This window comes from Bos indicus, chromosome 13 (assembly GCF_029378745.1).
Source record: "Bos indicus isolate NIAB-ARS_2022 breed Sahiwal x Tharparkar chromosome 13, NIAB-ARS_B.indTharparkar_mat_pri_1.0, whole genome shotgun sequence".
NCBI lineage: Eukaryota > Metazoa > Chordata > Mammalia > Artiodactyla > Bovidae > Bos > Bos indicus.
In genome coordinates this window covers 62,235,507-62,250,383 of record NC_091772.1, presented here as the reverse complement: position 1 = coordinate 62,250,383, position 14,877 = coordinate 62,235,507, and the positions used below count along the sequence as shown (strand labels likewise).

Here is a 14,877-nt window from a genome sequence, read left to right as displayed (position 1 = left end):
TAGATCAATATACTGTTAAATAAAACATTCTATTCACGTGCCTCCACAAATACTTTTCATAACGACCTGGAAGGCCTCCAAGCCCTCTGTCCTGCTGCCCTCTCATTCCTGCTGGTGGGGGGGGGGGGGGGGGGAGCTTGTAAATGCTGGCATGTGGATGGCCACCGTCACCCGTACACCCACACATCCCATGCCTCCACGGCTCCGTGGCCACCGCAAGCCTAGGCAGGGCTGCCCTCAAGGCATGCACTGAGCGACTTCCCTGGTGGTCCAACGGTTAGGACTCCGCACATCCAACTGCAGGGGATGCAGGTTCCATCCCTGGTTGGAGAACTAAGATCTCATATGCTGCAAGGAACAGCCAAAAAATAAAAAGAATTTTTTAAAAAGGTTTTAATGATGCACTAAGGAATAGGCCCCCAGACTCTGGAATCAGGTTCAAAGGGATTTGGGCAGGTAATTCCAATATTGAGAGCAGTGCGGGAAGAGGGGCAGTGCACCAGCAGGGCTGACCAGCCATCCTCTTAGCCCCTGGGACCTCCCTCATCTAGTACAAAGGGACATGGTCAGACAGGGGACAGAGTAGGTTGCCTGGCTCAGAACAGGGGCCTTCCTGGCCTGGGTCTAAGGGGCTCCTGTACTGTTAGTACACACAAAACTATCAGCATCATGGAGAGTAGGGGTCCAGTGTGGCAAAAAAGGTGGGCCAGGAATAAAGGAATACAAAAAGTCTGCAGTAAGAGAAGGCGCATGTATCATCCCGTTTATATTAAAAAGGCAAGCATGGGTTTCTCTTTTGCTTTAAAGTCTGGGTTAACAAGTAACTAAAGTCAACATCACTCATGAGGGAGCCCAAGGCCATGCCTCACGGTGTGCTGGACTCTGGACCACTGCTTCTGCACTACAAACCCATAACCTGACAATCCCAAATTGAAGGACGTTCTACTAAGTAAGTGGGCTTCACTCTTAAAAATCTTAGTGTCATGAAGGACAAAGATTAAAGGACATCAAAGGTGGCTGCAGAGAGGTAACAACTAAAGGCAATGTGTGATCTGAACTGGATCCTAGACTCGGGAAGCAAAAGGTCTCAGGGCCATTAGGACCATCAGTGAAATTTAAACATGCCTTTACATTTTTAGGTGATATTGATGTTGTTTCCTGCTTATTAGAACTGGGCAAAGGGGAGTTCTTTATACTATTCTTAAAACTACTTACAATTTTATTATTTCAAAACTATAAGTCTTATGAGAGAAATATGAGTTTAACCAGAAGAGCGGAGCTGTTTGTGTTCAAGGACTGAGACCACAAAAGGGAAAAAATACTGGTGGAGGACAATTAATGATACCCAAGAGCAAAGCACAAGAAGCAGAGAGAAGTACTGGCAGGAAAAGAGGATTCAGCGGGAGAGTTAAATACCCATGTAGGATGAGAGCAGATGAGAGGAAGGAGGCTGGGGTTGGGGGCGCTGGGTGGGGTGCTACAAACCTGGAAACAAGAGTGGGAGCTTAGAACTGCCACTAGGGGAGCAGGCGGGCAATCGGAGAATAACTGGTTTGCCGTTTGTAAGCATCTGTAGCAGCATGTGACTGAAGACCAAGTGCAGCTGAAAGAGGCTCAGCTCTCCTGTCTGGCCTTGAGTCTCAGAACTGACTCATCAGAAAAGACCCTGATGCTGGCAAAGATTGAAGGCAGGAAAAGGGAACAACAGAGGATGAGATGGTTGGATGGCATCACCGACTGGATGGTCAGGAGTTTGGGCAAGCTCCGGGAGATGAAGGACAGGGAAGCCTGGTGTGCTGCAGTCCATAGGGTGACAGAGCTGGACACAACTGAACGACTGAATCCTGGATCTTAGGGCCCAGGGGTCCAGTGTTTTAGAGACTAACCCCAGACTCTCACTCACCCTGACCCAATCTGCTCTCCCCAGTTAATACTGCTCGTTGTATTTAACGGAGACTTATTGGCTTTCAACTTCCTCCTCGACTGAGACATCTTGGCAGCCACCCCCAAGTCCAGAGTGGCTCCTCTGTGAAGTCGCTGTGGAACTCCGAGGGCCTCCACAGACTGCGGGGCCAGTTGGCCACACTTAGAACCAGGAAAATGAGATAGAATTCCACACAGAGAACACAAAATGGAACATCAGAATCCATCCCACAAACCGTTACCACGCGGCCATTTTTCATCCAATCTGAGACATTCTTGTTATTGATGAAGTTGAACGAGAGCAGACAGCCGACAGGAGGAGCTCCAGTACTTGGAGCCAGAACAAATATGAGTGGAGGACAATCCACAGGACAAAGGCAGCACGGAGAACCCACCTGCCATGGAAACCATGGAAAATGCCAGCAAGTCTAATGATAAATGCAGAAGGCCAACTGGCCCCACAGTTGGGGGACAGGAGAAGGCACAGCAGCCCCTAACATGAGCTGCACAAGCTCCAGGTCTTCATCTGGCTGCACTGGGTCTCAGCTGCAGCATGCGGGATCGTCACTGCAGCCCTGTAACATGAGCTGCACAAGCTCCAGGTCTTCATCTGGCTGCACTGGGTCTCAGCTGCAGCATGCAGGATCGTCACTGCAGCCCTCTAACATGAGCTGCACAAGCTCCAGGTCTTCATCTGGCTGCACTGGGTCTCAGCTGCAGATGCGGGATCGTCACTGCCACTGGTGGGTCTTTTGTTGCAGCGTACCAACTCTAGTCGTGGCTCGAGGGCTCCAGTTACCGTAGCTCAAGGGCTCCAGGAGTTGAGGCTCGTGGGTTGAGTTGTTCTGTGGCAGGTGGGATCTTAGTTCCCCAACCAGGGACTGAACCTCTGTCCCCTGCACTGCATGGAGGATTCTTAACCACTGGACCACCAGGGAAATCCTGAGCTCCAAAACAGAGGAAGGTGACAAGAGAACTGTGTGTAACACGAGGGTCTTATAAACCCAGACTTCATGGCAGGCCTGGACTTGAGGCAGCACTGTTCAGTCTTAACCCTGGCACAATTCAGCAGCGTCAGTTGGTCAAAGGTAAATCTCTTGGGGGAGAATTCAACCAGGGACATGGATTCCACACTGAGTCACATTTCATGATCACCTAGATGTTACCAAAATGTTAACTGACCACTAAGCCAAGACCCCCCTCCCCAGATCTTCACCACATAGAGACCACCCACAGACAGAAAAAAATTCCTGCTCCCATTTCATCAACAGTGAAGACAAAAGATTTCATCATATTGTAAAACATGAGAAGTAGAGTGGCTCAATGAAATGTCATAAAAGATGCAGGTCTTTTAAACCAGTTTTATTAAACTAGGTATTAATAAACTAGAAGGGTTTATTTAAAATTAAAAAAAAAAAAAGAAACAAAGCTGATGATGCTACAGTTGACTGTTCCCCACTGTTTCTTTGACTTGAAGCTTTTATTTTCCAATCCAATGTTATCATTTCTACTTACAGCTGTCCATGTTTATCCACATTTTTTACATAAGTCTAAAACACGCTAGATTCATTCACAATAAATATCATTTTCCTTCCCAAACAAGAAACATCCGAACAGGGAAATTAAGATGTATTCCATTTTTTAGGTAAGAAAAACTTCAGAAAACCCCCACCTAAAAAGAAAAAAATCATGATAATCAATAACTCATTTAAAAACAGAAGCAGGAGGAAAGGTGTTGAAGGAAAAAAAAATCTCCTAGACAAAACCTCTGTACAAAACAATCCTGGAGAAAGTGCAAAGTCCTACTCAATGCCTACAAGTTCGGGCATCACTTGCCAATGCCAAGGAGACCCTACTCTGCTCCCTAACAGTGGAGTTGGGATGGGTGCTGCTGGAAGGCTTCAAGGGCACTCAAGGACATGGCTGACTCATCCAGGGAAGGTGGCCCCGCTCTGCTCAGAAGTGGTACCAACTCTGCTCTCTTCAGCTTTACCACTGCGGTTTTTAAAATGTCGAGAATTGTATCCTGGGACCTCCCTGGGGGTCCAGTGGTTCAGACTCCACATTTCCAATGCAGGGGGCTCAGGTTCAATCCCAGGTCAGGGAACTACGATCCCTCATGATTCACAGTGTGGCCCCCCAAATTTTTTTTAATTTTAAAAAGTTGTATCCTAACATACTTTTTTTTTTAATTTATTCCTTAATAAAGTTAACAAAAGTGAAAACTTGTATCCTCAGCTTTATAAAATGTACCAAAAATTTTAAGGTGCAACTTGATGCTAAGGAGAGGCTTTTTCCTTTTCAAAATCAAATAAACAAGACAGAAGCCAGTAACTGCTGGGAACTGCAGGGGACCCAGATTAATGAATGTTAAGATTACACCTTCAGTTGAGACCAACAACTCAGCTCACATGTCACTTAAAACAATGCTCTTCCCACCACACCCCACCGCCAGAGAGAATTCACAGTTCAAATACCAAAGATTTCAAAATACCATGCATGATTCAAGAAAACAGTAGCTTCTTGGGGTGTTTTAGTATCTACTTACCCACTTCCTTCCAAAAAAGAATGAAAAACAAAAATTGAGTCAAGAGAGCTACAGATGTTCGGGGAATTTGTTTTAAAATAACTTTATTTCGTTCAACGTATTTGTTTCTTCTCTCCGCCTTTAAAATTAGTAGGGAGGGAGGGGCACACACAGGGGCAAGCTGGGATTCGCCTACAGCTACCTGTAAAAAAAAGTTTATTCCATTCTTCTTGGTAGCGTTTAAATTTCAAAGTAAAAACAGCAGTCATATATAATTACACATATTTAACTCACATTATTTTGTAGAAAAACACATAAAATACAAAAAAAAAAAAAAAGGCAATATCAGGTGAGAAACCTTTAGAATGCAAAAAACCCAGATGACCCTGAGGTACGCTGGATCTTAAAATCATTAGAACTACTCCAAAATATATAAATGAGCCCGATCAGGAGAAATGTAAAATAAGAATGTGACAAAGTAACTGTGAAGCAAGCAAGAGAGGAAAGAAATCTGAAGGTCACTCAAGATTAGACAAGGATAAACCATGACAGATCTGGTGGGAGCAATACATTTCTATTCCTGCACTAAATGGCGGGCCAGGAAAGGCCATATTAGCAAAGCTCTCCCTGCAGCTTGCAGCCTATGGGGGGAGGGCGGGGGCAGCAGAGAGCCAAACTCACGTGTTGAGCCACTTTTTATTTCACCTGTCAAAATCTCTTCTTTCAGGGTCGAAAACTTTTATTAAAACACAAAAGGATGTACACTTTACAAACCATTTCATTGTCAGTGCGAGTTTTTTCAAAATTTCACACACAAAATGTCACCGATGCTGAAAAACATTGTGCTTTTTTTTTGAACCAAAATTGTTTAACTGATGAAACCTGGCCTCCAGAGGCAACAGTTGCTGGAACTGGGCACTCTCCCACTCTTGCTGGCTCTGGTATCCTGCTGGCTTCTACAGATCCAAGTAATTTTTCCTGGCTCAGAAGGGATCCCAGGGAAAAAATCCTCACTCATCTCCTAACTGAGGCAAAGAAAAGCTCCGCAGACCATGCAGGGCCTGGAGGAGGACACTGGTCTCAACTCCTGGCCCTTGGCCTCCTGATCACAGCACTTCTCCTTCGTTCCTCTTGATAAAGGTCAGAAAAGGGCTCCAGTCACATATTCCCTTTATATATTCAGTCCCCCCACTTGCATGCTTGAGCCTGGCTTAATTTTATAATAGTCTACACTACAGTTTGTGAATCATCCATGAAGGTTGTCTTAGAAACCCATCTTTGTCCCTGCTGGAAACTAGTAAGAGCCATAAAGACAGCTTTGTTAAGACCTAGCCTGGTGGACTGAACCTCACTAGCGGCTTCCCAAATCTCATTCTCCCACTAGAAATGAAAATTAAAGACATCAGCAAATACAGTAAACTGCTCTTTCTCCTCTCCTTCATACCTGCATCCACCCTATCCTCACCAATTCCTACAGACTGAAAAATATTCAGTCGTCCAGGAAGAAGGGAAAAATTTTTTTTGAATTTTTAAGGTAAGATGTCTTACAGAGTATCAAACAGCTAACACATCACTCTGTAATTCTAAGTCTCTCAATACCATTTCTGAAGTTCTAGGCTTTGATGGCTAACTTGCTTTGCTCTTCCTATGATCACAAGATAAAGATCTGTCTCTTTTTTTTTTTCTCATCCTACCCCCAGAAACATGTTTGTGAAGGCTACGTTCATTTTACATTTCAGAACCTCGGAGCCTCCAATTCAAAAGAAATATAGGTTATTTTAATTTTTTAAATTTCTTTATGTATATATACATAGTCCTGGAATAAGGGCCCAGAATTCCAACTCTAAGGTTAGACCTGCTTATCTAGATAATGAATTTAGTGAAGCAACCTGACCACAACCTCAACAGAAAGCTGTGCGCTAGGCTAAGGTAACACTGCTTTCCAATTCAGAAAAGGGAAACAGACCTTCACAAATTTTAGCTACTTAACAATCTGGCTGAAGGCATGTGCGGTAACAGTCAAGTTCAGTGTAAAAGCACAGAATACTTCTGTGGGCTTTCCTTCAGAAAAGGACTCTGCGTACTCAAGTCTCAGACGTGAAAACTGACAAAAGAGCAGCAAGTGTCAGAAATACACATGAACTCATCAGGTTTTAAAACGTTGTAACTGGAATGTATGAATTCAAAACTACAATATAGGCCTGATTTTAAATCAATGGCAACAGTGCCAGACCAGCAAAATGACTGGTGATTCAGGAACACTGACCACAGACAGGCTCAGGCTCAGGCTCAGCTTGGCTCAAAGCAATCACTTCCACTCTGCTGACAGCAGTCAGATTTGGGTCACCCACATACCAGCAAGCTAATCTGATCAAGCTGATCAGGCCTAAAGCTGAGGTTTTGTTTGTAGACTATGCTGAACTATGGGTAACCATCAGAAAAGGAGTTCTTCATACCAAATCTCATAAAACAATCCTTAAAGAAAAATTTCCCTAGACTTATCTTGGTTATAGCAAAAGGAAACGGCTTCCTTTCCAACACCTTATTATATCCTAAAGAAAACACTTATCTTTAAATCAATGAATCTGAATTACTGAATCACCGAATCTTCATTCAAAAGAAGAAGGTGAAAGGTGTGTTTAGACCATTATTTCACTTGGGGGGAAAAAGGGATGAAAATGATAGTCCCAAAAGAAAGGAGCTGCACTCATCAATCGCCCAAGCTGAAAAAAAAAATTAGTACTTGTTACATATAATTTTACAAAATACTCAAAGCCTATCTAAGAATCGCCTGCCTGAATTCTCAGGATACAAAACCCCTGGCCTAAGCTTTTCTGATCCATAAGCTTCAAACTGGATCTGAAGAACCAAGCAGTGCTTTCTAACGCTGTGGTTACCTTTTCTGGTTCTCAGCTCATTCTGATGCCAGCAAGCACCAGGTGAGGGAGGCGCTGCAGTCACCATTGTCATCCTTGTTCTGCAAGTCAGAACAAGCGATCAATTATTAATAACGTAAAAGTCACAAAGCTAGAAGCAATCTACAAGAACTCTAACCTGACACCCCCTGCCAGCTACATTTGCGCTCGCAGAGATAAGGGTTACGACCAAAATTAGCTCTGAAGACTACATTAAACCAGGTCATCTGAGGCACATAGTAAAATGCAGATTTCTAATCGCCTAACTCAGAATCTCTGCCAATTGGACATCAGAAATTTTATGTCAGTCAAGTTTCACAGGTGATTTCTGAAACCCGTCAGTCTGAGGACCACCAGCACGAGTGAGTCCTAAATCCAAACCCAGCCATCTGTTTACCCATCCCGCACACAGCACAGGCCTTGCCAAGCAAACCAAGCAGCTTATCCAAGACCACAGCACCCATGACCTAACCTAAATGAGACCCATTTCAATGCTACACGCCTCAGCCGAAATACCCAGGCCCATGGACTTACTAGGTCAGAAGTACACACAGTATCAGCTTCACTCTTTCCAAGGTAACTTCTCAGCTGACAATACTCAACATTTTATTCACAAACTCCATGCACTCCTGGACGTATCTTCTTATAGATTATCAACACACATGGTATCCAATCCCTTCTGAAGGTGTGTAACATTTCAGTGAAGGCATCATACTGTTAACTTCTACAGGAAGTAACATGGAAGTAATTCTAGTGAAAATCATGAAGTTTGGTTTACAAATCATCCATAACTGTGGTCGGTACCCTAAAAATCATACTGAAAACTACCTTCTGCCCATTTAACTTTTATTTCATACTGAAAATAGCAGCACCTCACCTTCTGAACTCATTTCTTAGAGTATAGAATTTTTAAAGATGATTTCGGATTGTTACAGATTGGCTGTGTTTACTGACTTTGAAACACACTTTCAGGGGAAAAAATAAAACAGTACTGCCCCATGGTATCCACCAAGCTTGTCCTGTAGATTTTCTCTGAAGGAAACAGCCTGAAGTAGCTCCATGGCATTGAGGCCAAGCCCTGCACTTCTGAAAGCCCTCCCACAGTAACACAAAAGTGAGGAAATGTCAGGAGGCTTAGAAGCATACTGTTTGAATGGAGAAAAAAGAAACGGCCTTAGAAATAAGCACGTCTGAAAAAAACAGTGAAGGATTTCAAAAGATCAGCCCTAATTTAAGGAAGATGCATGGCTACCTTATCATTTGAACCTAAAAGAATATACCCAGGGCAAGACAAATTTCAGAAGACATGACACTCTTGAAATACAGAATTTTATTTAGAAACTGTTTAAAAGTAGAAAAAAACCCTGTCAAGAAAGACCAGGTGGAAAATGGGTTCCCAACAAAATGGAATTTTAGGGCAACAGAAGTCGAAAAGGCCACAAAAGAGAAACAGCACCACTGCTGTTTGAACAGCGGCTAGCTACTTGCATTTTTTGGCATTGTTAATCACTGAATCTGGGTTTTCCTCTGAATTCCACACAGAGCATGCACTACACAACAATTTTATCATAAAATACCTGCTTGCTACACACATTTCAGGACAAGCTACCACCAGAAACAAATCAATACAAATACATCAGGGGCTGAACAATCTCAGTAGTGGGTGACACACACGTTGCAGAATTCTGCCAAACAAAGGAAATGAGTCGGCTGTGAGCAAAGCAAATGAGGGAGCTAAGGAATGAAATATTTTAAATATTAATAATTAATTCAGACATGGTACTATATTTTCTGCAAAAGAAAATTAACATTTAGTAACACACTAACATTTTTATCTCCAAAGAGATTAGTGCACTGGCAAAGTATTCCGATAACAGTGGAGGGCTGTGGACAGCAGGTACCGAAAACACCCAGCCTTGCAGATCCCAAGGGAGTGGTGGCCTTCACTGATCACTCCCTTTGCCAGAGGTCCAAAAAGAACTTGCAGTATGATCACCTGCCTGCTGAACTTCCACTCTAAGCAGCAAATTTTAAGGAGCCAAAGAGGAGTCCCCAGTGGGCAAGGGGAGCAGAGAAGAGGAACATGTTACATGTAAACTTAAAAGACAGTAAAACGGGACACAGCCCCCATTCAAATCCCAGAGATGTGGGCAAGTCCCCAAAAGCAGTTGTTAGGTTTAAAAACTGGACACACCTCATTTCAAAAAAAAAAAAAAACACGCACAGTACACAGAATTATCAGGGATAACTGGAAAATCACCAGAGAAATGCTCAATGAAAATCAAGCTCTTTGACTCAGACCTCTCAGGCCTGAAACACACCCTCTATTCATCCAGGCAACAATGCCTCTTGCTTCTTAACAGGCATGCTATTGGTCAAGGTCATCAAAATGGCTTACAAAATAACTTTTCAAATTTTGCTTTTGGGCCAACGTCTGGGCTTATGAGGATCAAGCAGTCCTGCGAAGGCTGGGAACAGCAGGTCCCAAAGGCTCCAGGTTCCAGCCCTTCCTTCCCAGACACAATGTCAAACACACATTTTATATTTTGAAATATGGAAGCATCTTTTAAATACTCTTAAGGCATTTATTTATTAAAACGTTCTCTGCCAAGATTTCACATTAACTTAAAATTCAAATCAGTCTTTACATTTCTCTACTGAGGTCTCCACCTTCTCCAGCTATCAGTGCTACCAGCATCCACAAAGCGAGCCCATGGTCAGCCTCTTTGTTCCCTGGGTGAACAACTAGATGTTAATACTGCTCTGCTACAAGGTAAACGCTCCTAACTCAAACTTATTGGAAAAGGAGTGAAACTTCTGCAAAGTGCACTTTTAGAAGAGGTACTTTTGCTTATGAAAAGAAACCAGTGAGTCCTCTAAGAATAATAAAAGGGAGTATTTTACAGTTAAGCACATGATTTGGAGTGAAGAATTCAGATGTTGCTCGGCTGGTCCAGGCTATTAATACTCTTCCTGTTCCTCCTGTGGGCCCCCTTCATCAGGTATCACGAAGCCTTCCTGAAATGGGAAGATGGGAGGGGAAAGCTATTATTCAACGCTGAATGAAAGACCAGTTTCTACTGTGGGTTCCCTTTCCTCATATTTAAAGCCTCTCAAAGTCAACGGTTCTTCCTGTCTCTACCACACACTTGGCATTGAATGGCACAAGACCAAGTGACTGCTTTTCTATTAGTTAGGCAGTGGAACCACATCGCACAGAAGGACAAAACTGAGCACAAACTCACCCGCACGCTGTTCAGGGTGATGGATGTGTCCACTGTCTTGATGATGGCAATGATGTCATACATCAAGTTGTCGTTAAACCAACCGAACCTCAATAAAGCTATTTAAGAAAACTGACCCTCAAAAATCCCTGAAGTCACCGTAATAGTACCAGATCATCTCCTCTCAATAACCTGTCCACATTGCCAGCTTTTCCTTCGTGCCTTCTTTTGACTGCACTTAGGTACCTGCATCCCCTTTAGGAGAAGGGGACGACAGAGGATGAGATGGTGGATGGCATCACTGACACAATGGACATGAATCTGAGCAAGCTCCAGGAGATGATGAAAGACAGGGAAGCCTGGTGTGCTGCAGTCCATGGGGTCGCAAAGAGTCGGACACGACTGAGTGACTGAACAAGAAGGAACCTGCATGCTACTGCAGGTGCTGTGGGTGGTCTGTTTACCCACAACTAACTAGGCTGACCAAACATGAGAGGCATGGGAAACCTCGGATGTGTGGCTCCCACCTCACACACACTCCAGACATCTGGTATGAGCTAATGGCTGCTGCTGCTGCTGCTAAGTCGCTTCAGTCGTGTCCGACTCTGTGCGACCCCATAGACGGCAGCCCACCAGGTTCCCCCATCCATGGGATTCTCCAGGCAAGAACACTGGAGTGGGTTGCCATTTCCTTCTCCAATGCATGAAAGTGAAAAGTGAAAGTAAAGTTGCTCAGTCGTGTCCATCTCCTAGGGACCCCATGGACTGCAGCCTACCAGGCTCCTCTGTCCATGGGATTTGCCAGCCAAGAGTAGTGGAGTGGGATGCCATTGCCTTCTTAAAACACTTAGACTCCCCCTTCACCCACCATCTATTGTTTAAACTAAACCTCTATGGCTAAATTTACTCAACATATGACTCCACTAAAACAATACTCGGACTAAACCCAAAGACACCTGTATCTTCATTAACTCTGTCTGCATTATCTGGTATATAGCAAGCCTGAAACACAGGTTTATTGAACAAATTATCAACTTTTCAGTCATCAGTCTTAACACCCCCAAATTCACTTAATACGTTTAGAGGATAGTGCTAATAACATTAATGTTACCTTATATTTGTATATGGCCACATACTGTGAAACACTTAGGCAAGACACATACTATAGCTTGACCCTCAAGACCCTGCTGGGCATGGCAGAATTATTAATAATTATAGCCATTAAACAGTGGACAGAGCAAAATGTCAAATCCTAAATCCAGGGAAAATGAGTTTTCCCTATTCAGCTGCCGAATACACATGACTCCCAAGAGATCTGACCACAAGAGAGTGTGGAGAAATGGGAAGCGGGCACACTCCAGCGTGGGAGGAAAAAGGCACCTCTCACAGCTGTGGGCAGCAGACCTCAAACAGGGCCGTGTGCCTAACCCTCCAGGGCACACCTGGGGCATAGGAAAAAGAGGCAGCAACTCGGACCAAGGGGTCCACGCTGAGTGGGGTGGAGGCGGGGATGGCAGGATTAAGAGCACTTGGTGGCACTCGTGACCTACCAGTGGCCACAAGCTACAGAAGCAGGGCAGCCCGCCACCTCACTGTCCCTTCAGACCTCAAAGCAGAAGCTGAAGTGCCCCCCTCTGGCTGACTCTTGAGGGTCAATGATGAAGTCTTTAAATGAATGCTATGCTGAAACACAACAAGCATCAGTACTGAGCTTGCCAAAAACCACCACATAAAATGTATTTTCTCTTAGGTGGCAAAATGGCAAGAAAACATCCCCAAGTCAGCACATACGTCTGTGGCGTAGAGAATGTCCACAATCCTCTGCAGCACAGGGTTGTTCTCCCCCTCGTTCTCCTGGCAAATCAACTCAATGTTCCTCAGCTTTCCAAAATAGAAGTCTCTCTCCTTCTCCAAGTCTTCCACAGTCAGCTTCAATACATTGACCTGCACAAAACATTAGAAAGGGTCAGACACCTGGAATTCATACACCAACAACACATCAGATTAAACCTCCAACCCGGAAGGAGATGTGTGGTCTTTCATCAAATTCCCTAACAAGGACAAAACTCCCATTTTAATTTGATGTCAATTTTCTTCAGCTCCAGATCAATACCATGGGCTGATTCATGGCACTCTGACTGTAACAATCCCTGCAAAAGGACAGGCTACATGAGGAAACATGTAGGTATTTCTCAGAGACTAAGATAAGATCAAAGAGAAAAAGGCATGGCTGCTGAGACAAATATAGAAAAAGAATCCACAACCTGGCCCAGCAGAGTGGCTGCCAATTATATACTGAGTCCATACCAGGACACTTGGTCAGTTAATCCAGGTCTTTCTGCAAGCTGAAGTCAACGGTAAGGCAGGGTCTGGTCCAAGAGAGCAGGATAGAAATGATGAGCAGGAGGGCAAGACTATTTAAAAACAACTAATACTGGCCAAAGATAGCTAGCACTGAGGGGCACCTGGGCATAGAAACTCAATAGTTATTTTTCCCCCCAGTATGTTGGGGCTAGGGTGTGATCCATGACTAAAAGAAAAGCATCCTCTGATGAGAGGGTCCCTGCGTCACTCTCTCCCTCAAGACAGTCTCAAAAGGGAGAGACAAGGGCAGAGGAGAGGGGCACACCCCACCATATTCCACCCCTAGCTCCCTGAGCATATCATCAGCTCACCACTCATGCCACAGGATCTTCCAGGAGCCTCACTGAGGGACTCTAATTTCCACAAAGAGGCAATGACAAAACAAATCTCAGTGAATGGGTCAGGACTCTGTTCAGCCAAGAATAATAAAAGTCATAACTTTTATTATGTTATCATAACATAATAATAACAATACCATAACAACTCTCACAGTCCAGTGTGTCTTCATTCCAGAATACTCAACCATGACTCTCACTGAATGCAAATTACATGGCAAATGGTACAATATATCTTCTCAGGCCTTACAGGCTAGGGCCCCATGGAAAGCCCAGCCAGGGAATCAAAGGTGCAGCTGCTGAGAACAATGTGGGTAGTGGAATTCTGAGAGCCAGAGGCACTACAGGAACCTAGTCCACCTTCTGAACGTCTAGTTACTAAAACAGCTCATCCAGCTTCCCCACAGCCTGATAAAGAAGCCAGGCCCAACCAAAGGGATCAAGTCCTGCTCCCTCACAACCTGCAGTTGAGAGGCATCAGAGATGAGGAGCAGGTGACTGGAACCACCAGGACCATTTTGTCAAAGACTTAATTTCAATGTTTGCCATCAAAGGCCTGAACAGACCGATCCAGAATCAAGGCTCTAGAAACAAGGTTCTAGACACTCTCACTAAAGGAATTTAGCAACCACAGGAATCACTTTAAAAAATAACTGTGGGGCCTCCCTGCTGGCTCAGCAGTAAAGAATGGCCTGCCAACGCAAGAGACACAGGTTCGATCCCTGATCCAGGAAGATCCTACATGCTGCAGAGCAAGTAAGCCTGTGCTCTGCAGCAAGAGAAGCCACTGCACTGAGGAGCCCACACGCCCAACAAGAGAGTAGCCCTTGCTTCTGAAACGAGCGAAAAGCCCACAGAGCAACACAGACCCAGCAAAACCAAAAACAAATAATTTAAAAATAAATGAATAAAAATAGTTGAAAGTTTCAATAAAGTACTAACACCACCTAGTCGCCTGCAAAACAAAATAATTCATCCACCTCCACTCTCCCCACCCCTGCTTTAAATGCTGTTTGTAGCGTTTCCTTAAACTATCAGTTACTCCCGAAGTGGAGGGGGAGAAGGGGACTAAAGGATCAGAGGTGACTATCCCCAGCAGTGAAAGCTGCTTGGATCTTCGGCCCAAGGTCCATGAGTGAGAAGAGGCCCGTAATCACGAGAAGGAAAGGGAAGCACTTGGCGCGGCGCGGCAGCCTGGAGCCCACTCGTACACGCACGTTACACCGGCGCCTCCCTCGTAAGCCCACTGAAACCTCCTTCCACCTATACATCACCCAGGGCGCCAGAAACCAGCCCGACAGGCCCCACCCACAGGCCAAGGCAGCAGCCCTCCCTGACATCCCTCAACAACCATGAATCCACAAGAAACAATCCACAAGCATACAATTCTCTTACAGCGAAGTAATAGCTGGAACCCAGGAAGCCCAAGGAGAATGTTTTCGACCTGGCACTGGCCGATACGGTAGCTATGAGCCACAGGTGGTGTTCTGAGCACTTGAAATGTAGCCAGTGCAATTGAGACAGGCTGTAGCTATCAAATACACACTGGATTTCAAAGACCCAGTACAGTGTTCAAATGTAAAACATCT

At 44.5% G+C, this 14,877-nt stretch overlaps 2 protein-coding genes across 4 annotated transcripts in view; both read right to left on the bottom strand.

The window, feature by feature from the left end:
* EFCAB8 (EF-hand calcium binding domain 8) overlaps window positions 1–8,531 on the bottom strand; it is a 58,128-nt gene extending 49,597 nt beyond the window's left edge. The window contains exons 1-2 of one of the 2 annotated variants that reach the window (XM_070801499.1): window positions 7,900–8,531; window positions 1,904–7,427 (exon numbers count right to left, since the gene is read on the bottom strand). In XM_070801499.1, coding sequence (XP_070657600.1) covers window positions 1,904–1,992 — 89 coding nt within the window. In that variant the 5' untranslated portion in view covers window positions 1,993–7,427; window positions 7,900–8,531. Of the gene's footprint in view, window positions 1–1,903 lie in introns of both variants that reach the window. The other variant, XM_070801498.1, reaches the window with a different exon arrangement.
* A 149-nt stretch (window positions 8,532–8,680) lies between these two features.
* Window positions 8,681–14,877, bottom strand: part of MAPRE1 (microtubule associated protein RP/EB family member 1) — a 28,170-nt gene continuing 21,973 nt past the window's right edge. For both annotated transcript variants that reach the window (XM_070801501.1, XM_070801500.1), the window contains exons 6-7: window positions 12,381–12,533; window positions 8,681–10,383 (exon numbers count right to left, since the gene is read on the bottom strand). In XM_070801501.1, the coding sequence (XP_070657602.1) occupies window positions 10,327–10,383; window positions 12,381–12,533 (210 nt within the window). In that variant the 3' untranslated portion in view covers window positions 8,681–10,326. The remainder of the gene's footprint in view (window positions 10,384–12,380; window positions 12,534–14,877) is intronic.